Genomic DNA, 23,773 nt, shown 5'->3' with positions numbered 1-23,773 from the left:
AGTGTGAATAAATTGATGAACGATTCCAGTGCAATGCTCATTGCCACAGACTGAATAGAAAGGGAGGGAGTTTATTCCTGTTGCCCTGACAATGAGGAAACATGCCTCTTTCCTCCATCCACCACCACACAATGGACAAACATTTTCACTCTCTTTTTAAGCCCCCGAGATTGCCAGCCTTGGTTTATGTTCGTAGCTCAGTTTGCCCTCTTCCTTATTATGTGCAACCAAATTGGTACATATTTTCCCCCGGATAGTAGTGTAGTTCTGAGAAAGCCCATGTCTGTTGACATGAGAAGGTATCCCAGATTTTCACTTGGAGTTCGAGAAGCATTTAGTCAGAAATGGTAATTATATACGATAATAGGTAATTGAGAGTAAATTCAGTCTAGTAATTCACTCCAGGGCTTATGCTTGTGTCAGGAACTGATGCAAGATACTGTATTGCTCTGCATATGTAATATATGTCTTTTTATATTTAATGCTTTAACATTAGGGAGACCTCAGTTTGTCATATTTTATGCAAAGATGTTTTTTCACCTTGAGATGACAAAACCTGAATATACCAGACTTTCAATGCACATTTCTAAGGGTAGCTTCTTTGTCTTATTGAAAACATAAATAGCTGTTCAGTTGTAATCTTCAGTGTTTAAAATCCTATATTATACTAGACCTTTTACACCTTTTCATATATCTGAAGGGCAGATGGGAGCATCCTTGTCCATGCTGAATTTCTGGTATACAAAAAGCAGAATATTTAATGTGGCCAGGGATTCCAAACTTCTCTCCACTCAGCCTCATGATCATCCAAGTCTCAGGGATTTGAAAGGGCCAGAAAAAATTGTTGTGCAGTGCCTCGTTAAGATGCTAGCTCAGAAGGCCTCGGGCCAGATGGTGAAGGAAAAGAAGCACTGGCCAGCATCTCAGTGGTGCACTTGCAAAAGGACATTGCACTAGCACAAGACGGCTGCTAATTGCTCTTAGTCTGGAATTTCTGTTTTAAACTAGTGTTGCAGTAATGCAAACATGTTTGCACTTGCACAACAAGTGCACAACTTGTGGCACACCTCACAAGTTTTAAAGAGAATGTACCATTTGTTCAAGAGCACAATTCTAAAAATCCCCATGATTTAGCACAGCTACCTGATTTTCTTGCCAGCCAGTGGTGGTGGTGACAGGAAGCCAACTACTACTACAAATCTGGAATTAATATTCCATAGAATATGCTTCTGTTAATGCACCCTAAACACACATTAGACTTTTTTGCGGATGGCTAACATTGCTGAATTATGCTCAGCTTCTCCAATTGCAATCCCACAATTCTTGACATTTGCTGCTGTCAAGCCAGCTATCTCCCATGTGTGTGTACATTATGTGTATTATGTGTGTACATGTGCTTTTCATTTTCATTTTGCCCGAGTTCAGAACTTTGCATTTGTCTCTGCTGAATTTAATTTTTTTTATAAAGTTTCATCATAGTTTTCCATTCTATCAAGGCCATTCTGAATGTTATTCCTATTTTTAGGGTCTTCGCTATCCCTCCCAGTTTTGTGTCAACTGCAAATCTGATAAACATTACCTTGAACTCTTCATTTGAACTCTTCATTTGAATCATTGTAAAAATGTCGAAGAGTGCCAATTTGAGGCAGAACCATGCTGCACATCACTCCAAACTTCTGTCCAGTTTGATCAAGAGACAGTGATGAGCACTTCCGGAATATGGTTTCCCATCCCATTGGGAATATTATTGTATTATATAGACTACATTTGACCAATTTGCCAACTGAAACTATCATGAAGAATTTTACTTTGATGAAATAAAGATAATCTACAGTAGTCCTATAAGCCACTATAACTAGTAAACCCCCTGCCCCTTTTAAGACAGATAAGATTCGTCTGGCAGTTTTTATTTTTGATAAAGCCATTCTGTTGTGTATTAATCACTGCATTGTTATCAAGATACTTAATGACTGACTGCTTTATAAAATTTTCTAATATATTGCCAGGTATTGAAGTCAGACTGTCTGGTCTGGAGCTTCCCTTCTCCCTTGTTGAAGATTAGAATGACATTAGTCCATTTCCAGCCTTATGGCATCTCACCCATTTTGCTATTCCTCCCCCCACCCCCGCCAAAGATGATAGGTAGACATTATAACAGTACATTAGATAATTTGTTTATTTATTTAAAATATTTATATCCTGTCTTTCTCCAACGCTAACTGCAAGGCACCTCACAAAATAATTTAAAAGCACTGGCTTACATGTTCTGTAGTGTAATGTGGATGGTGCCATACTTGCCCACACTGCTGTGGGACTGTAAAATAGGCAGTAACACTACTACCGAAGAGGTCAGTACCAGAACAGCAACTTCTTGTGTGATCACATGTCACATGTGACTTCCATTCTTCCCAGTGCAGCACCATGGATTGCAGCACCATGGATAGGTCTGGCACCACCTGTGTTATGCTGTGGAGCATTTAATAACAACATGCTAGAGATGTTTAAAACATTACAGCATCAAGATGTTTTGACTTAGAATAGGACATGTTGAGTGTTTTGAGTTTGAAACAAAATGCCCTTTAACTAAAGGGCCTGTTTCAAGCTTGGAACAAAATAATCCTATTTCCATTCGAAACATATTGCCGTTTCAAGCAACATACCTAGGAGCATAGGAAGCTGTTGTATACCGAGTCAGGCCATTGGCCTATCTAGCTCAGTATTGTCTACACAGACTGGCAGCAGCTTCTCCAAGTTGTAGGCAAGAATCTCTCTCAGCCCTATCTTGGAGAAGCCAGGGAGGGAACTTGAAATTCTCTGCTCTTCTCAGAGCAGCTCCACCCTCTGAGGGGAATATCTTACAGTGTTCACATGTGGTCTCCCATTCAAATGCAACCAGGGCACACCATGCTTAGCTAGGGGGACAAGTCATGCTAGCTACCACAAGACCAGCTCTCCTCTCCAAAACAGGCCATTTTGGTAGCCTGTTTTCCCCTTGCCAATTGGATTTCTGGCACTGGCTTCCGATTGGCTTGCAATCGCCTTGCTTCTTGGTTGGCTTGTTATCATACAAATCAAGTGTTGTCTTGAGCAACTGTGACCCCATTGGCTAGGGGAGGGAGGGGGCAACACAAAAGGAGGGAGTTTCAAAACACATTCAAATGGACTGGGAGGCGGGGGGGTGTATAATGTGTCACTCTTGAAGAGGAAACATCAGGAGAGGAAGGAGGAATCAAGGAAGGTTTGATTTTGTGCTATAATATGTTGTGCTAGTAAACCAAAATTGTGGTTTGGTTTTTGAGTATAATATGTTGTGTTATATTGCTGCTATAACTATCTAGTTTTGCTGGATTTCAGATTGACAAAGGCAGAACTTGGGTGCCTTCCTTCCTTGAGTTGTGGATTGTTTTGTTTGTGTGATAGTCTTGTAGTGAAAAATGGGCAGTGGCAGTGTGATTGTGTGATATTTCTTGGTGATTGTTGTGATGACCTCCATGTCTGGCCTTGAGCCTAACTTGTGCTTCACTCACTGCTCTGGTCTGCTCTGCAATCTGCATTGCAAGGTATACTCAGTCAGACTGTGGCTGAAGTTGATCTAGCTAAGCTTATGGCTATGTTTGCTGCTAAGGATGCTGCTGTAGCAGCTGATGCAATGATAGGAAGGAGTCATAATTGTGTGCGAGAGAGCAATTTGTACCGATGATGTTAGTGAAGCAGAGGCACTGTGGCTGGTAGTGAATTCTGGGTCAGTGATTCTTTTTTGGCCATTTTTGGACTGTGTTTGAAATATGTGTTCTGTGTTAGAAGGGACAGATTCCTTTTTACTGTGTGCTTCTGGCAGTTGAGCAGGATAACAGATAAATAAGTAAGCAAGCAAGCAAGCAAGCAAGCAGTTTGGGATAGAGTCTGGAGAGGTCCTGAAAGGAATTTGAGAGGGACATATTACAAACAAATCAGGATTAAAAACACCTGAGGTGATTATCATTTGGGTTGCCAATCCTTGTTAAGCAAACAATGGTTAAAAAGAACCATGGTTTTGTGTTGTGTCTGGCCTGGCTCAGACATGGTACAAACACTGGGAGGGAGCAGGATGTTGTTTCACCTAACCACCTTATATGCTGTGGAGATGACCAACTGTGGTGCAAAGACCTAAGATGCATTAGCTCAGAGAGATTCCCCCGCCCCATTATACAATTTTTTTGGTGGTGGTTGTTCTTTTGGCAATATTTTCACAAAGACATTATTTTCCAGAAATTAACAAGAATGAGTCTTATTTTTCCACGGTAGAATTCTCCTCTTTTTTTAAACTACCCATATTTATTTGGTATAAAACCAGAGTTAGTAATTTCTAAACACATTTTCAAAGATAATATTTGAATGGAAAATGTCCATAGATTAGTACATATTAATATATTATAAAATGTTAATAATACTGGCCGACATCCTGACTAATAAAGCATTAGTACAACAGGAGAAGCACAGGAGTCAGTCAGCTCCACTGCAGGCTCTGTGGTACTGGCCAGGTTTCACGACTTCCCCTTCCCTAGGAAGCTCTCTGTACCGGTCAAAAATACAGCCCAGGGGTTGCACAGTCCCAGTGGCACCACTGAGCCCAAACTTTGGAGTCCAATACCCACAATCTCCAAAGGGGAGCAGCAGTGTCATGGACAGACCACTACCTGGTTAAGGTTGGTTTCACAACCCCAGTCCACCTCTGCAAAGGTGGTGGGCCTATTAAGATGGTGCGTCCAAAAAGGCTGCTGGACCCAGTAGGATTTCAAAAGGCCTTAGAAGATTTTGATGTTGGTTCCGGCCGGTGATTCTGTTGATGTCCTGGTGGGAACCTTGCACAGGGAACTCATCAGGGCAGTAGACATTATTGCTCCTAAGTATCCCTTTCGACCTGCTTCAAAAATGGCCCCTTGGTATACTGAGGAGTTGTGGGTGTTGAAACAGTGATGCTTTTAATGGGTTCTTTGCGAACAAGATCTCCTGTATTTGGGCAGACTTGGACTCCACTATTTTTGCAAGGTCTATGGAGGCGGTGTCCAGCGATCCCTCTTGAAGTATTAGATTGGATCAGTTTCAATCTGTGAATCCTGAGGTTGTGGACAAGCTGCTTGGGGCAGTGCAGCCCACCACCTGTTCTCTGGATCCTTGCCCGATTTGGCTGCTTCTATCTAGCAGGGAGATTGTTGGAGGTGGCCTAGATAATACCATAAATGCATCGCTGAAGGAGGGTAGGGTGCCTCTTTGTTTGAAGGAGGCAGGTTAGACCACTCCTTAAGAAGCCTTCCCTGGACCCCTTAGCATGGGGTCCCTGTAACATGGATAATTACAGGCCAATCTCCCTTGGTTGGGCACCTGAGAGGGTGGTGGCCGACTAGCTCCAGACAGTTTTGGAGGAAACTGATTAGATCATTTCAAACTGGCTTTAGAGCTGTCTATGGGGTTGAAACACCTTGGGCGGCCTGATGGATGACCTTTACCAGGAAACCGACAGAGGGAGTTTGACTCTGCTGGTTCTTCTGGATCTTTCAGCGGCGTTCGATACCAACAACCATGGTATCCTTCTGGATCTCCTAGGGGAGTTGGGGATAGGGGGCACTGCTTAGCAGTGGTTCCTCTCCTATATCCCAGGAAGATCCCAGATGGTGGATTTTGGTGACAGTTGCTCCTCAAAATGAGAGCTGTTATATGGAGTGTCTCATTCTGTCACCAATGCTTTTTAATATCTACATGAAACCCCTGGGTAAGGTCATCAGGAGATTGGGTGCTGGATGTTACCAGTATGCTGATGACACCCAAATCTACTTCTCCTTTTCATCTTCAGGAAATGGCACTCATTCCCGAAATGCCTGCCTACAGGCAGCAATGGGCTAGATGAGGGATAACAAACTGAAACTGAATCCAAGCTCATTGTAGGGGCTCAGAATCTGAGGGGTGAATTAGATCTTCCTGTGCTGGATGGGGTTACACTCCCTCAGAAGGAGCAGGTGCGTAGCTTGGGAGTACTCCTGGACCCAGGCCTCACCCTAGTATCTCAGGTGGAGGCCATGGCCAGGAGCGCTTTCTATCAGCTTCGGCTGATTCAACAGCTGCACCCATTCCTCAAAGAGGATGACCTCAAAATAGTGGTGCATCAGTTGGTAACTGCCCAGCTTGACTGTTGCAATGCACTCTACGTGGGGCTGCCTTTGTATGTAATTTGGAAACTTCAGTTAGTTCAAAATGCAGCAGCCAGATTGGTCTCTGGGGCAACCCGGAGATACTATATTATGCCTGTCTGGAAACAATTACACTGGCTGCCAATATGTTTCCGGGCAAAATACAAGGTGCTGGTTATTATCTTTAAAGCCCTGAATGGCTTAGGTCCAAGTTATCTTAGAAAGCGCCTTCTTTTGCATGATCCCCACCACACGTAAGGTCATCTGAGGAGGTCCGTCTCCAGTTACTACTGGTTTGTCTGGTGGTGACTCAGAGGCAGGCCTTCTTTGTAGCTGCTCCTGGGCTGTGGAATGTACTTCTGGCAGAAATCCATAATTTGAGTTCATTACTGTCTTTCAGGAGAGCCCTTAAAACCCATCTGTTTGGCCTGGCCTTCCAGGGTTTTTAAACTATTGTAAACTGTTTTAAATTGTTTCAAATGGTTGCCCTGGTTTTCCAGGGTTTTTAGCTGTTTGAATGTTTAAATTGGTTTTATTCTGTTTTTATGGTTTTGGTTTTGATTGTTAACTGGTTTTAATTGTTTTTGTCCTGTTGTGAACCGCCCTTAGCCATTTTGGAGGGGTGGTTTATAAATCGAATAAATAAATAAATAAGCAATGCTCCCATGGCCTGTCAGCACCAGGAATTTCCTCGCACAGCACCATGAAAGTGGGTACCAACTTGGAGATTGCACCCGTGCCACCATGGGGAGGAGAATCCTGGCACTGGCAGTGGCCACTGCTATCACTTCTGTTCTTCTCTCATCTCCCATACCCTGCTGCTTGTTGACTACGGCCACAGCTGCAGCTAAAGCTCCTGCTCTTTCCTCTTCGCCCTCTTCACCTCCTGTACTTGCTGTCTGGCTCCAATGCAGATTGGAGCTTCTGACCACACCAGAGCCACGATAGGAAGGAAAACCATGCACATGCCCTGATGCCGATATAGGTAACATGTGTGATCTTTCTTCCCATTTGGACACCAGGGCAGTCAGAAGCTCCGATCTGCCTCAGAGCCAGTCAGCAAGCATGGAGGGTGATGAGGGGGAAGAGGAAAGAGCAGGCGCTTTAGCCACAATAGTGGCAGTGGTATCGGTCACGGGGAAAGAACAGGAATGATAGTGATAGCAGCAGTGGTGGTGGGGAGAGCAGGAGTGATAGCCACTGCCGTAGTAGGAAGAACAGGAACCAAGGCAGGGGCTCCATAAGGCAGTTTGGTCCAGGGTATAAAAGTAAATAACTGAAATGCCTGCACAGGCCTCAGGGACATATTTTGAGAGACACAGAGGGCTTCCAGGGGAAGGGATGGTCATTGACATGCCACCACACACTCGCTACCATTCGTCTAGTGCAGCTTTAGTCTGGAACTCTTCAGAATCACTAGTGCTACAGCAGTGCTTCTCCTGTTGCACCAGGGATTTGTTAGTCAGGATGCCAACCACTGCTTTTAATCTTGGCAGAATTGCTGTTAGTTTGTTGCTGGAGGAAAGGTCACTTCTAGCATTGTCTTTAGGACCAAGTTGTTTTTCTTTTAATCTCACTTCCTAACTTGTTTTGATGAAGTGACACTTGAAGGTTACCACTTCATAGATCATAACCGCTGAGGTACTGCTGACCCCTGAGTGGTGTCATTGTCAGTGGCTGCTTGTTTGGGAAATTCTGCAGAGGACAAGAGTCCTAAGAGACAAATGGCCAATGTGACAATGGTAAATTTAAAGATTTACTAAAATTCTGGGCACAGAACATAAAACAAAAGGCCTAATAGATTATTAAAAACCATTTAAATTTACTCATTTCAGCATTAATCAGATAACTGCTTTGAATTCCACGAACACACACTTGAAAATGAATGATGTTCTTTAAGGATGCATTTACATTTATCTGACCAAATTCATGCAGACTCAGCCGTCTGCAGAGGAACTTGCTCGGCTGCACTTTATCTCTTGCTCTCTCTCCTCAGATTTTTTTTTATTCCCAATGCAAAAGGATAGGAATGACAAGAGGAGAATATATGAGGGATCCCCACTGAGATTCAGCCCTATAAATTATGTATTATGCAGACACTATTCTGCTGATTTTATCTGATCCCCAATTCTCAATTCCTTGTTTTTGCTTCTATAAATAGCTATGGCCAGGTTTTCAGTTGTAAAGTGACGAGGACAAAACCAGAAACCTTTCCTGTTTAATAATTTCTGCAAGAGAGGTTTTTTTTCTTTCCCCTTCTTCATACTGTGACGTCCTCAGGGCTTTAACAATCTGGGAATACAAGCAGTGCTGTATTGCTGATAAGATAGTAGGAATAACTCTTTTGAATATTTTAAAAGCCTCTTTTAAAACAATGGTTTTAAACTCTGTCATTTGAATTTTTATATCCATTTATATCTTATCAGAATGTGTCATATATATATATATATATATATATATATATATATATATATTCTTTTTCTTTTTTCTTTCCCACCCCCAGACCCGAATGCTTTGGCTGGACAGACTACTACTGGACCGGACCATGCTGTTATAGGAGGGATAGTGGCTGTAGTTGTCTTTGTCACACTATGTTCTATAATTCTGCTTGGTCGATATCTGGCAAGACATAAAGGTAAGCTAGATTTAATCAAAGTGCGATCACCTTTTATAGCATAGCTTCCTAGTGATTACACCACAAAATATTTACAAATTAGCTTTACCCTGCAATACATTTTCTCCTTTCTTGGCCTTTCTGAGAAAAACTCAGCTCAAGTGAAACAGCAGCAGGGGGCGGATGTGTATGTGTGTGTGTGTGTGTGTGTGTGTGTGTGTGTGTGTATGAAATGCTGATTTTACCTAATTTTACAGTTGGATTAACTGTGGCAAAATAATGTCTTGCAATTTGCACAAGGTCATACAGAAAGTCAGTGGTGTATACCATCTCAGTGTATAGATAGCCAAATAGAAGATGACATTACTTCAAGCATTTTTCTACCAATCTGGCTTACTTCTGTATCAGAATTGGGTTGGGAGAAAGTGCTTCAAGCAATGGTGGATGATGAAAGGGGGAGTGGTTAAGCTTCTTTTCTCCGCATGTTTATTTTCATGTAAAAAATAAACACACATATCCCTGCTTTAGTTAGATGTGAATGGGGCAGACATATACATACACCAAGCAAACCTATCTAGTTTGGTCTTAAAAAGAGTGGCTGACATACCATGCAGAGATCCATAGATGGAAGCAAGAGGCATTTGTGTTGCTGCAAGGCTTCCTAAAGCATACCTGTGTAGCTGCAGAGCTGGTCTGCTCCATGTCTACAAAGTGTTATAAAATCACAATTGCAATGCTACGTGCATCATTCCCAATGGTAGTAATATTGCTGATGCAGTTATGCAGTGCTTAGTAGGCAGGGGCGTAACTATAATTAGGCATGGGGAGGCCATTGTCTCAGGGCCCCCCACCTTGGGGAGCCCCTCAGAGGCTCTCCCCCACCCAGCGCCTACCCGAGCTTCCTTGTGAATCACTTCTTCTTCTTTTTTAATTTCAAATTTATATATTTTTTCCTCCTTGTTCCGACTGCCGTGCCGGTATTTCCTCCTTGTTGTCTGTCTCCACCCTTTGCCTCGTGGGGCTGGGCTCCTCCTCCTTCCCCATCCATTGGCTGGCTGGCAGGCACCTGGTGGTGCCTCACGTGAGCCAGAAGAAAGTCACATGATCATCTCAGTTGCTGCCTGGAGCACGCACCGGCTAAGCAAGAGATCACCCTATCGCAGCCTACCTGCACTGACTCACAAAGTTTACAATCAATCAGTCTAACTAGGATGACTTGGAGGAGGACTTTCGGAGCCAGAAAGACAACAACAACGTAAGACATGGTGGAGGAAGAAGGAGGAAAGGCGCGCTGTGGGGCTATGCGGTTGGTTTTTACTAAGAGGCGATTGTATTCGTCTCCCTGACCCTGACCTACGGCCCGCGCTTCTCCCCGTCTGTTCTCCGCCCGCCAGCTTGGCCCCCCCGCTTTCCTCCCCAGCCCTCCCAGCCCGCCCTGCATGGTCCCCACCTGCCTTGAATAGTCCCTGCTTCTTTCTTCCCATCCAGCTGCTTCTCCCCTTCTCCTGGCCTGTTCTCTATCTGTCCACCCGCCCGCATGGTCCCCCACTCTCCTTCCCCTTCCCCGCCCACATGGTCCCCCATTCTCCTTCCCCCTCCCTGGCCACCCACATGGCCCACGCTTTCCTCCCCTGCCCGCTCGCATGGTCCCCGAGTCCCTGCTTCTCCCTCCCTTCCTCCCCACCCGCCCGCATGGACACTTTTCCCTGGCCAGCCATGGTTTCTGGCCAGGCTTTCCTTCTCCTGGCCTGAGCTTTTCCCACCCACCCACCCGCATGGTTAGTGATTTGTGCTCTCCCCCCGCCCGCATGGTCCCCACTTTGCTCCCCACTCTGTCTCCAGCAATGGTCAGCTAGGAGAGCTCCTGTTCAGCAGTCTCCACGATCTTGTTCTTTCCCCCACACCCAAGCTTGCCTAGGAGTCTGGAGGCTGTCTGGACCCTTTTTAGCTTTAGTTCTTTAAAGGGTATCCATTCACTAGATTTGTTGAACTCAATCCCCCTTAATAATAGGGGGTGGGAGGCACTGGGTACTCTCCCCTCCCTTCTGAAGAAATTTGACTTTGTTGCAGCTGAGAACTTCAGCCTTTCTTCCCTATCCCAAACTACAGTTCCCAAGGTCTTTGGCCAGAGCTGTAACACAACTCACTTTAGATGAATTGTACTACCATGTGTATCTCAAGACAATTTGTGAGCATATGCAAAGTGCAGCCATATAGTTTGTGATTGCCATGTCTGTTTCCCCCCCTGTGAAGGTTTTTGTGCCTTTCAGAGCTGCACAACAGGCAAACATAGGGTTTTTACATTCAAAAGGTATCAAAAGGTATATCCTTTTGAATGGGGAAGGAGAGGTAGGCAGGGGGTGCATTTTAAAATCTTGTCTCTGGGCCCACTCCACCCTTGTTATGCCCTTGTTAGTAGGCATGAGCGGCAGCCCATCTCTTCAGCAGTGTAGGCATGCTTTAGACTACTCTAAAGTAGAGTAGTCTAAACTACTCAATTTAGGCCCCCAACTGTTTTTGGACTACAGCTCCCATAATTCCAGCCACAGCGGCCAATAGCCAGGGATTATGGGAGCTGTAGGCCAACATCTTCAGGAGGGCCGAAGCTGAGCAGTCCTGCTTTGGAATATGCCTTGCACCAGTGCAGGCACTTCTCTTTTCTCTAGGTTTCTCTGTGTGCTGTGTCAGCCTGTATTGTTATTCTATCACTTAGTAGGAGTTATATCCCAGTTTGGAAAAAATAATACACTTCTGGCTATTACTGTTGTGTGTCCAAAAACACTCAACAGCCTATAGTTTATAAGATTTTTCTCATGGATTTGGGGGCTATTTGTGGTGGAAAATGGTGAGATGAGATGTACATCATTTAACCAATAAGTGGCATTGCCTGTGGAAATCAGCAAGGAAGTTGCTACAACTTGCTGTCTAAAAAACCCCAGACACTGGTATATTTTTAGAAGAACTTACTCCTACATAAGTGTTTTCCCAGATTCATCTGATATTCAGAACACCATGCAGGATCAAACTCTTGGCCTAGGTCTGAAAAAATTTACTTGCATGGCTAATTTGTATAGGCTAATAAGAAATGCTTTCTGCAATCTGATGAATAAACTTGCATGAAAAAGGACAGTTGTCTGAGCAATCTACTGAAAAATATGACACCTGTGTTCCATTCTTCTTTGGGAAGACAACACACATGTGCCAGGCTTCAAAATAAGCAACACTTCAAGTGAAAATCGGCTGTTTCAGACATCATTGACTGTGAATATGTTATAGCACGAAGCCAAGATTTACTGTACAGTGGTCCCTCAACTTACAAACTACTCGACATAAGTATTTTTCGAGTTACAAACGGCAGTTTTAGATCCGGTTTTAGATGCGGTTTTTTCGACTTACAAATTTTTAGATGGGGTTTCCTCGACTTACAAATTTTACATGCGGTTTCCTTGACTTGCCTGCCTGTTTACTGCCTGTTTATTCTTGAAAAGAAATGTTCCTGTGCAGTTTGCAAGCCTTACTGGGGGTCTGGGTCTTTTTTCTAGGCTCTGGAACGCATTAATCCGTTCCCAATGCATTCCTATGGGAAACCGCTTTTCGACTTACGAATTTTTCGACTTACAAATGTGCATTCGGAACGGATTAATTTCGTAAGTAGAGGGACCACTGTACTAGCAAATACATTCTTGTGATTGACAGTACCCACTGTTGTGCCAGTGTAAAGAACAAGTTTGCAGCAGCACGGCTGGCACAAATATTAAGGATTGGTGCCTCAGGTTTATAACAATGTTCCCAATATAACTGGCACTGAAGTCAATGGGTTCAATTAATGTATCTATTGTAGGTACAGCCAATAGTAAGGCCTTGTTTTCAGTGGGAAAGTTATGCACACAATACTTTCGTGCATTGAAATAAATGGAATGTACATGTGTTAATTGCAAAACTGGTTAAATTAAATTATAAAGAAAATGTCTGCCTTCAGAAAGCAGCAAAATAATTAGGAAGCATTTCCCAAAAACCCATTAATGAATTCCTAGCAGCTCAAAGTGCCACAACAAGGCCTTTCTGTGCTGTTGCTGTGTGCCATACAGGGGTTATGAATCACAATTACTACTTCCCCAGAATTGGAATTGGAATATCATACATACTGTAAAAGTTCATGCTACAAAATTGTATGACATTTACCCCAGAACATACCATGACCAATTAGTCATCTGTTATAAAACCACATTTAAAAAGCTGTCAAAAGTATCAAAGTGCTAACATTTTCTTTTAATCACATTTCTTCCTACAGGAACGTATTTAACAAATGAAGCTAAAGGAGCTGAAGATGCACCTGATGCGGATACAGCCATTATCAATGCAGAAGGCAGTCAAGTCAATGCAGAAGAGAAGAAGGAATATTTCATATAGATGCAGACTTAGATTCTCTGATTATTACTCACCACAAGGCTGACTGCTGGAGGAAACTGGCTCTCATCTTTCAGAATTAATTTCTCCCATCTTTTTGCTATCTTTATTAATGTACACAATTGTTTTCAGAAGCCAGTTTATGCCAACAATCAGCCGTGGACAGCATTTTTCTTTAATTATGGTACCATTCATAATGCAGGACATTTCTTATTGCCTAAACATCATATCCATTGCTCTCTTAACATACAGTGCTTGAATATACAGCCTTAACAATTTTAATCATCATCTCAGTTCATATTGTTCAGTTTTTCTACATTTTTAAAGAAAAGTTATACAGCTTTTATTTTCTGTTTTGTTTTATCATGGTCCTTACCAGTATTTCACCACACCATTTTCATAGGAAATGATCTTAGGTGAGGACCCAAATGTACTTACGTAAAACATTACAAGTAAGATTAGAGGTTTACAAAGAATGTTTTATATATGTCTATAATTCAAAAGCAGCCTAGTTTTGAGACATTATGCCCTAGGAAATACCAACTGAAAGTATTCTAGCATCATTCCATGTGTGTTTGCAAATAATAGCAAAGGGATATGAAAAGATATTTTATTTTAATGGCACATTGGTACTAAAGCAACATCGGGGTGGTTACCACATCATGAAGTCTGTCTATACAGAATCAGAAAAGATGGATTATGTGGCTCCATTTAAACATGTTTTCCAGTTCTTTTACTGCTTTTAGGATCCACAAGACTCCCATGTCTATTTCTGTAATTTTTATTTTTATTTATTTGCTTCAGATGGGCTCACCTGCCTACTCAAATTGGACATGTTCATGGGGCACAATTGGAAAGAATTTTAGTATCTGTATATAGTGCATATAATAAACCCAATTAAACATTATTTGATACATATTTAACTTTTGGGGCTGTAGGTAAGTCAGTCACAAGTAAGCATTTTCTAATGTCCATTATATCCCTTTAGATATGACTTAAATTAATATTCTGAATAGATAACATGTATTAGTAATTTTTGTCTGTATGTCCTAGCACTGTTCAGCAGCAAACTTTTCTAGTTCCAGTTAATTTTTCTTTGTTATACAATGGAAGCACAATGTTATACGGAAAGGTAGTTTTAAGCTAACAACAAGTGCACAGCCTCAGGTTTAAATTAAAACCACATTAATGATTAAGTTGCTAAAATTTTCAATATATAATTTGGCAGTTCCAGAGCTGCTTATCAATGTTGGATTTGCCAAAACACAAACAACAAAGTGTTACAACAAAAAGCTCTATGTTTTGTGTATACGGTAAATGGACTAATTCTTTATATTAAATTCCTGTCTATGCATTTTGTGAGGTACAAACTTATGTCACGGTGAATGATAGAAAATATCTGCCATGCTTTTAGCTCCACAGTAAAGACCTCTCTTGGAGATAATTCTCAAAATGTGGGGCAAAATGACAGCTAATATTTATAGATTTATATATATATATGATATATCAAATCAAATTTTAAATAAACTAGAATATAAAAGTATTGGCTCAATTCCTCTTCCAGAAGGGGGGGAGGGGAATCAAAATATTGCCAGATGAGATCTTACTTACTGATCACATTTCAGAAAACTTAAATTAGTAGAGACTGTCATTCATCTCCTAAGTGATGCACCTTTTTAAACAAAAGGAATATTTCTATATGGATGCTATTACTGGTGAAGTCTAAAAGCATAATGGATTATTGTAAAGGATTATCTCCTGGGATTTATTTTTTGCGTGGGGAGGGTAGCATTTGAATATGGCATCATGTGTCGCAGTAAATGGAAATCAAAGGTGCTGTGTCAGATTATTTATCAGAAGAGTATATACCTTTTAAGGACAATAGTAGAGTTTTTAAATTGTTTTGTTGGGAAAAAATTACCTTGTTAATTTCTACAAGAAAAAAAATGAGACCATCAATCAAGCAGCACTTTTTCAAAGTATACAGAACATAAATAATATGATGTGGTTGAGTGTTAACATAATAAATCATATACAGTATGACATTTTAAAGAAATACGTCTGCATTGATGTGACTGCATGCTTGTTTTTACAGTTCACTCCAAATCATCTGTGGGGGAAAAATGCAATAATATGCTAATCTAGTATGGTAGTTTGAGAGAATCAGGTAGGAACTACTAGACACATTGAAGCTAGTATAGGTTTACAACATAGTCATATCTTTCAAAGAATACTTTTTTTTAAGGGCAAAGGAATTAGCTTGCCACTAGGAAGAAAAGTTATTTGTCACAGCAGTTAGCTGTAACTACTACTTCCAAAACTGATTTGTGTTATTAATATCCAGGCCAGCAAAGCACTTAACTCTGTACTTAAGTGCCTTGCTGCATTAGGATTATGTTTTCTAAGGTCACATTTATGAAACTCCATTAGTGCGGTGTTTACACATTTATACATTCTTTCTAAATTCCATTCTGCTTAAATCATATAAAATTGCTGCTTACATGATCCACCTGCTCTTCACGGTGTCAAGTAAGATTTTCAGATGTTTGGGCATCTTTAGATGTAACCATTTCAAAGTGTCTTGTCAGTGTAGGAAAGGAAAACTTTGGAACTTCGCAATAGGTAATAGGAATTGGACTGTTAACTTTTTCTTGTGTGCTCAGTTGCAGTAGATTTTTTTTTAAAGTTTCCTGCCTTGCACCTTGAGATACAATTTACAACAGGCCAAAAGATGGGATGAAAATACACCAATGTTAAATGAATGCAAAATTGTGGCCTATTATTGATTTTATCTGCATTCACCCAGTAAAATCAGAGGTTCTCAAACTTTTTCTTAGTGGGCAGGGCCCTCTTGAAATTGAATAATAATCTTAGCTTGAATGCCAAATGATTAATTCCATAAATGAAACAGCATATTAATATAATATTCATTGAACTTTTGATCTTCCCTTAGACAATAATTTCTGCTGGATTCAGGCCCACCTGTGGCTTTAGCACAAGTACTAGCAGTGTAATTCCAGGATGTTTCCAAAACTGATACATAGTTTAATGTCACTTAATTATATAATTTAAAACAGATTGAGTTTCAACAGTCCAATGTACCGTCTCTTGTGTGTGGAGCTATAATCATAGCAATGCTCCCATAAACATTCTTTGCACCAGTATCTGTGAATCGGTGTTTATATTGCACTAGCACTTGAGCAGATCCCACTTACTCTGTTCCTCATTTCAGTGCCTTTTTACTAGTGGATATGGGGAAAGTAAGGAAGAGGTCAACAGGAGAAGGGAGGTGTGGACCCCATCCCTACTTTCAAGCTCACTTGAGTCCACTGTATATGTCTGGGAGGTGACTGGTGGTTAGTAATGCTGTAAGGTGCAGTCTTTCCTTCTTAGCTAACCTCCAGCTTGCTACTACTAAAACTTTCAGTTATTCAGGGGATACAAGATAACTTTTTTCATGAGGAAAACACCTCATGGTACTGGTAGGCATCCAGAGTTGGCTAAATCAGGCCAATAGACACATATAATTATTCACAAGCTTTACGTACTCACATACTCGAAATTTTCCTTGATTTATAATAGTTGGTATTATCTAATAAGGTTTTTATCTTCATGTAATACATCATAGATTCCATTATGGTCATCTGATCCTCGTTTGAGAACCCCTGGTTTAGATGAATCCGCTGGGAGCAAGGCACCAAAGTCCTCTGGAAATTATATTTTAATTTGTAGCGTGTGACAGAAAGAAATAGTTTCCACTTGATAAAGGCCCCATGGGAGCAGATAAGGAAAATCTGGGACATGAACGTTCTCATTGGGAAGTTATTACATACACAGTGTCTTTAAAAAAATTAACACAGGTATCAAGTTGTTGCCAATTTACTATTTAATGTCAATTATTTTCTTTGAAATCGTTAACATTTATGTTTGTAAATGAATACGTGGCATCCCAGAATATATGAGTGCATTATCTTTTCATCCTTACATGTCATAGCAAATCCAAGAAGCAGCTGAAGGAACCTAATATATGATCTGAGGCTCAGAGATGAACCTAGAACATTTACAATTTTTCACATTTATGAAAGGCAGTTCATCTTGTGCTGAGATTCCTGCTATAAAGAACACAGGAGGAAAACTGATTTTCTAAACAAACTATGGAAGTGGACATTTTGAGTATGCTCTTCATGACGTAGGATGTCTACCTATCTCTATAAATCTCTCAGTGAGAAGAAAGGATGGGAGCTTATATCATTTATGATTGTAAAAGCACTGAAGTTACCATGTACACTATGTACATTAGGTATTTCAACCGTGACAGTGTGGTTACATGTGCTTCCATGTAACATCTTAGTTATAGTGTAATTTAGTGCCACTTATTATAAAGTGTTACCAAAAGGAATCTAGAACACTTACCTTTACTACTCTCTTGAGATTAAAGGTAATTCTGATAAACAAAACCATGATATTTTAATTTTTACAAAAATCATGGTCACACAATAGTTTTCTCAAAACTGGCTGAGATTACTCCAAGAATCCTAATTCTTAAGAACTGGCCATTTTTGATGAAGCCTTCCCCCCACTCCAAATTCAGCTACTCAAAAATTCCCTAAATAAGCTGTCTACAGAAATATTCAAGTAATGCTTTGGGTTAAGTGGCACAAAGTACACACTAAAAACTATGCAAAATATAGGTGACTACAGTGTAATTACATGTAAGTATCTTGTACTTTTCTCTGTATGGATATTGGAAACCCATGTATTTATAATATGCATTTTGATTATTGTATAAGGAAGGAGATGAGACTTTTCAGTTACAAAGGTGAACTATGAGAATGCATACAGAGCAGTCATCCTTAAGTACGTGTATTTCCCCTACCACTTCCAAATAATATTTAATTTATAGTAAGCCATATTTTTCTTGAAACCCAACCAGTGCTCTGTTTTGTCTCTCTTCTTATTTGGGTCTCATGGGGCTCCTTCCAAACACCTTTGGGGCAAAGACTTCAATTCTGCTAATAGCTTTGCTACCAGCACACTGTCTGGAAACACTGCTCAGTGATCTATTTCTAGTACGAGGTTGCTCTTTTTATCTTCCTTGAGGGAGCCTTGCATGCTAAAATGTTGAAAAGTGTTGCCATTTGCCCTGGTATTTTTAGCTTGAGCAATGGAAAGAGAGCCACAGAGAACTGCATTCTTCTGACCCCTATTTCATTGGAGCACCTCAACTGGAATTTCTGCTATTTATTTCCCAATAACGTCAGGTAATCTTACATTGTGAGTACAAAATGCTTCCATCAAACCACAGAGGATGCCTTTAATGATAAAGTTAACTTTTTTCCAAACATGAAATTTTATATCATTGATCCTTTTCATCTTGTCATTTTTTCTATCATGCTCGTCCAAAAGCAATGCATTGGAAGTAGTGAGATAACACAGAACAATAGCAGAAACAAGAAATATTGTTAAATTGAACACTGCAAAGCTTTGGGTCTGCTCCTGCTATAGCTTTCCTTCTCTGTCTGAGCACTATCATTATTGTTTGAGGCATTCAATCCACTTTCAGTTGCACAATTTTAACTCATTCCCATCATAAATTGGGGGCTTGTTTGAGCCAGTCTTTGCCTAGGTTTTGCTCTCTAGCTAACCATCCTTTTTATGTGCTTTTGTTGTTGTTTTAACTTTCCCCTGTAGCATGTCACTTGAGTGGTTTTAATCACCAGGAGCCTTCAGCTTTGCAGGCACTGTGGTGCAGTGCATCTTCCTGTGTGTACTCTGCTTCTAGTACACAATGGGTTGTGATGGGAGATCTAATCTGCATTTGACATCCTAACAAAATGCACAATGAACCAAGTTGCGAAAGCACAAGAAGAGTGGATAGTTGCACTATAAATGGGAATTTGTGAAATCGTGCTCTTGCGCAAAAGTTCCTTTTAAAGAAGTGAGGTGTGCCACAAGTTGTTCAGTGGTTGTGCAAGCACAAGCATGCTTGCAGTTGCACAGCACTATTCTGGAATGCAAGTGCCAGACTTAGTGCAAGTAGCACTACTATGATATAAAGTAGCTAATGTAACAGGTTTACACTGCGATATCTTTCCACTAGCACCATTAGTCAGAATGCTAGCATGTAAAAGGCATGAATACAGTGGAGCCTTCATGGTATCCCCAGATATTGTGCTTTGGATGTTGAAAACTGACACTGGAAAGGAGATAGATGACTGGATAGCTATATAGATAGGCAAGAAACATCTGCCTCCTATCAAAAATAGAGATGACATGCTGTTGTGAATGTGTTCTCCTGCCTATGGGGCCATGAGCACTCTGTGGTGAAAGGGAGGAAAGAGGGTTCCACTGAGCCCTATGCCAATTCCTTCTTACATTGCACAACTGTACCCACCAAGGTATAGTGGTGGGTTGTGCTCACAGTGTTTAATGCACATTTTAAAAATGTGCAAATCATACCACATTTAAACTGTTGGGTATTTAATATACACCGAATATTTTAATATTTTGCTCTAGTTTATTTTAATAAAATACATTTTACACTTCTATAAAAGAGGTGTATTCAAATCATCGCATAACAGCTCCACAAAGAATTAGTAACAGAATGAAGCCTGCACCTAGTAGAGTAACTGAAGTTTAGTCTTTTTTCAGCCATTTTTATCTTCTCCATTGGGGTAGAGGCTGCTCTACACAAGAAGGAACAAGAAGCTATTTCCAACCAATGATAGACTATCCAAGAAAATTTTTAAATTTTTAACCTTCGCAAAGAACCTTCTCTTAAAAGGAGTTACTAAGTGAGCTGCAGTGACCAGATACATGTAGAAGCATTTAAAGATCACAACAGTTGGACACAGAAGCATTAAACGAAAAAGACAAAACCTTCTGTTTAGGGTAGCCAGCTATTCTTACTAAGCTGATGAGGGTCCATGGAAAATGGACCTTCATGTGACCCAAAATATGATAGTCCACAATCCAACATAGAAGTAAGCATGGCCTTCAGAGAATTTAAGCATGTTAATTCAGTGAGAGAATTCAGAGATGACTTTTTCAGAGAATAGCTTTTGAGAAGCGTTAAACAAGTATATAGCATAGCATATCTATACTTTCAAACTACATTTGAATTTAAGTAAGATACAGTCCTACACAAAGTTACATATTTGTGTGATTGACTTAATTATTACTTATTAAGCACTTCTCCCCAGCCCAAATAGTTTGGTATTTACCACATATTTGCAGTATTGTGGCAAACTGTCCAAGATGGTGCATACATTAATCCCAAACCCTCTTATGTCCAATTCTATTTAATTAACTTTCCACCAGGCTAAAAATTGTAACCAATGGCTCACATTCTAACTAGTGCAGTGTGGGCACTCCAGGGGCAGCACCACCATTGGGCGAATGGGTTCAAAGAACCTGGGCAGTGCCCAATCAGGGCTGTACCTTGTGGCCCCAACACCCCTACACACACACATCTGATGTCAGATGCATGGGTGCTGGTTTAACTCCCGAGTGGGGGCTATGCAGCCCCTGTTCAGGAGTTAAATAGCCGCTGCTTTCGCGGCATGGCCAGAACGGGTCTTCCCTGCCTTTAAGGCAGGGAAGAGCCGCTCCTGGCTGCACTGCAAATGCAGCGCCAGCCCAAGTCTAGCTCTTGAAGGGGCTGTGCAGTCATGGAGACATGGTGCTCCATTCTGGAGCCAGACCAGGCCCCCCATGTCTGACATCAGACACAGGGGTGGGATGAGCGGGGCTGCCGCAGCAGCCAAACACAGGCCACTGGCGGTCAGGCTCCGTGTTTGGGGCACTCCTAACACCAGTTGCCCATGCCATGCCAGCCCCTATGCTAATCCTGAAACACAGGCACTCTTACACAAGAAAGAAAATGCTTGCTTCTCAGATGCCTCTGAGAAGCCCACAGGCAAAAAGTGAGGGCATATCCTCGCTCTTGCTGTTGCTCTCCTGCAACTGCTATTTAGTGTCTGGAGGTGGCCTATAAGCACCAGACTAGTAGTCATTGATAGACCTGTCCTCCATGAATTGGCCGAAGCCACTTTTAAAGCCACCCAAGCTAGTGGCCATTACCTCATCCCATGACAGAGAATTCCATAGATTAATTATGCACTGTGTGAAAAACTACGTCTTTTTGTCGGTCCTAAATTTCCCGGCCATCAGTTTCATGTGTTGACCCCTGGTTCTAGTGTAAGAGAGATTCCCCAAATGCACAGCTGTTATTTAAAAACAAAAAAAACCCAGAGATTTTTCATAGATATATTGCGATAACGTGAGAGGCAAAGTGAACAACTCCATAGAAATATAAGTTATTGCATTTCTGTAGCATATGTCTAATCTTAGAGGTTGATAACATTTTATAGTTGGCAGTGTAGGCCCCCAAATTATTGCAATACAATCATCTAAAATTAGACAAGTGAACTGCCTATTGAACTGCCTCTTATCTTGCAAACACAGAGACAGAAATTTCACTATAACACTGGATGCTGATAAGATAGTTGTTACTTCTTAGTAAAGCTATTTTTGTCCCTGATATAGGACCAAGACAGAAAAGCAAAAATTCCAACTTTCTTCAGACACAAATGAGGGTTCCAACATGAACGAGGGTTCAGAGAAATAGAAAACATACATTAGGTCTGGCAACACAGCAAGAGGCTGATGGTGGAAGAAATGTGCAATGGCTACGAGGCATTAATATTTGGTGCAGTGTGTCAACACTCTGAAATGTGCAGATACCACACTGTGTGTGTAGGAGGCTATGCAGTAGAAGAGAATCTCTTGCATGCCCCATGCATGGTTCAATGTGTAGAAATGGTAGCAAAACTTTTCATGAGCTTTTAATCTTATTATAAAGCAAACATGAAAGATTTCTGTTAAAGATTTCATGGCTAAAAAATGGACTAGCAAAGGGCAAACCTATAATCTGTTCCACATGCACTCAAGACACCTTAATTCATCACATCATTTACACCTGTCTTGCTAATCACCAGATGCAGTGTACATGAATACTACTGTAGAGTTTCAAACTGAAGAGAGAGATTAAGTTGTATTGTTTGAAAACATGATACGTTGATGATAGTGAAACATTCATATTGATCCTACTTATTGTAGGTACCTAATATTTTAGTCTTTATATTCCTGTCCTGATACAGTATATGAAAATGTGTTTTCCACCAGTACTCGTGTAGTTTTGGCAATAATAATTACAAATACCTTACAGTTATGTTTTCTGTTCATTGTGCACTTCCTTACATGCATTTGTATGCAGACATGCCAAAGGTTTGCTCTTTCTTGAAATGACACACTTCCAATTGAAATCGGTAAGAAAGCAGCACCCACCTTTGGGGTGGGGGGAGCTTATGCACTATATTGCTTTCCAGCTTTTTAAATCCAAAATGCACTTTATAAGTTCACCAAAAACTGGAATGTTCAAAGACTCATTTTCCACAGAGGTTTGCTTGATAATAAGAATGCAGTCATGAAAAGATGACAGAATTCTTACATTTTACTAATGGTGCCACTGAAATAGCCCCACTAGTTATGAATTTGATCTACTCCCAATTAAAAAGAAGAACTGCAGCCCTTCTCATTTGAATGCAACCTTGCAGACACACAGACAAATGTGCAGCCCAAAAATGTGACACCAGTCCAGCTGTGTGTCTCTATATTCTGCAGCGGCTCTAACAGTGTGGCCAGGTAAGCACTCACTAAAAACAGAATTCTCACTGGCCCTAGGTGAGTAGCTGACTGCAAGATGGCTGCAATAGCTCAGGAGCTATGACTGACTCCAGCAACTGTAATTAATGGCAATTGGAAGGGTATGTTTCAGACACTTTAGTGCTTAATCCAGTTTCAGGGGAGTTAAGCATGTTGCACTGACAATGGAAGCACAGTTTCTTCAATATTTTCTTGTCCGTAATTTTAAGTGAACAAAATGCATATTGTAATGTTAGGTACATGACACTTGCATGTTGCTATGCCTATATACTTACAGAGTATTCAATGTGTACTTAGTGGCGCTTAAGAAATGTCATGTACAATTTTTATAAACATTCTACAGGGTTCCCATTTGCACTTCATCTTTCAGTAAAGTCTTGTCAGAGAAATGTCTGAATATTATTAAAAAAATAAAATTTCAATTTTAGTTATCTGTTGGACATTACTGAAGTGTCTATTCATTTGATACTTTTTTTTTTAACTCATGCATTTTACAGTGAGGATCTGATCAAGTACTGGCAAATTGAGGGATATATACATATATAGGCATTTTCAGATATATCACTATATATGACTGTTTGGTGTGGGTTTCACACTGAAGTACTATTTCTGATAATATAAGCAAAGATTTATTAAATGCATATGAGACACCAACGGTCATGTAGCATATATTACATGGCTGGCAAGCATCTCTTTCTTTTGTATGACTCTTGCTAATTTTGAAATCCTTGTGCATATGGTAAGGATGTATTATATGCCATGCAAAACTGGTGAACACATCTATAGTGTGATAAAAGAGTGTAATTAGGGTGCACAGATCAGAGTTTATCCAGGGGCCAATGATCCCATCCACCAATCACAC

General features: G+C 40.8%; 1 protein-coding gene across 7 annotated transcripts in view; it reads left to right on the top strand.

Annotated features, from left to right (window-relative positions):
- The window catches only part of CADM2 (cell adhesion molecule 2), a 717,808-nt gene extending 694,457 nt beyond the window's left edge, over positions 1-23,351 (top strand). For all 7 annotated transcript variants that reach the window (XM_053306333.1, XM_053306332.1, XM_053306337.1 and 4 more), the window contains 2 exons: positions 8,668-8,799; positions 13,070-23,351. In XM_053306333.1, coding sequence (XP_053162308.1) covers positions 8,668-8,799; positions 13,070-13,188 — 251 coding nt within the window. In that variant the 3' untranslated portion in view covers positions 13,189-23,351. The remainder of the gene's footprint in view (positions 1-8,667; positions 8,800-13,069) is intronic.
- The last annotated feature ends 422 nt before the right edge of the window (positions 23,352-23,773 follow it).

Source organism: Hemicordylus capensis, chromosome 3 (genome assembly GCF_027244095.1).
Source record: "Hemicordylus capensis ecotype Gifberg chromosome 3, rHemCap1.1.pri, whole genome shotgun sequence".
Taxonomy (NCBI): Eukaryota; Metazoa; Chordata; class Lepidosauria; order Squamata; family Cordylidae; genus Hemicordylus; species Hemicordylus capensis.
Note: the sequence above shows the minus strand (reverse complement) of the source record. Positions and strands in the feature narration are given on the sequence as shown.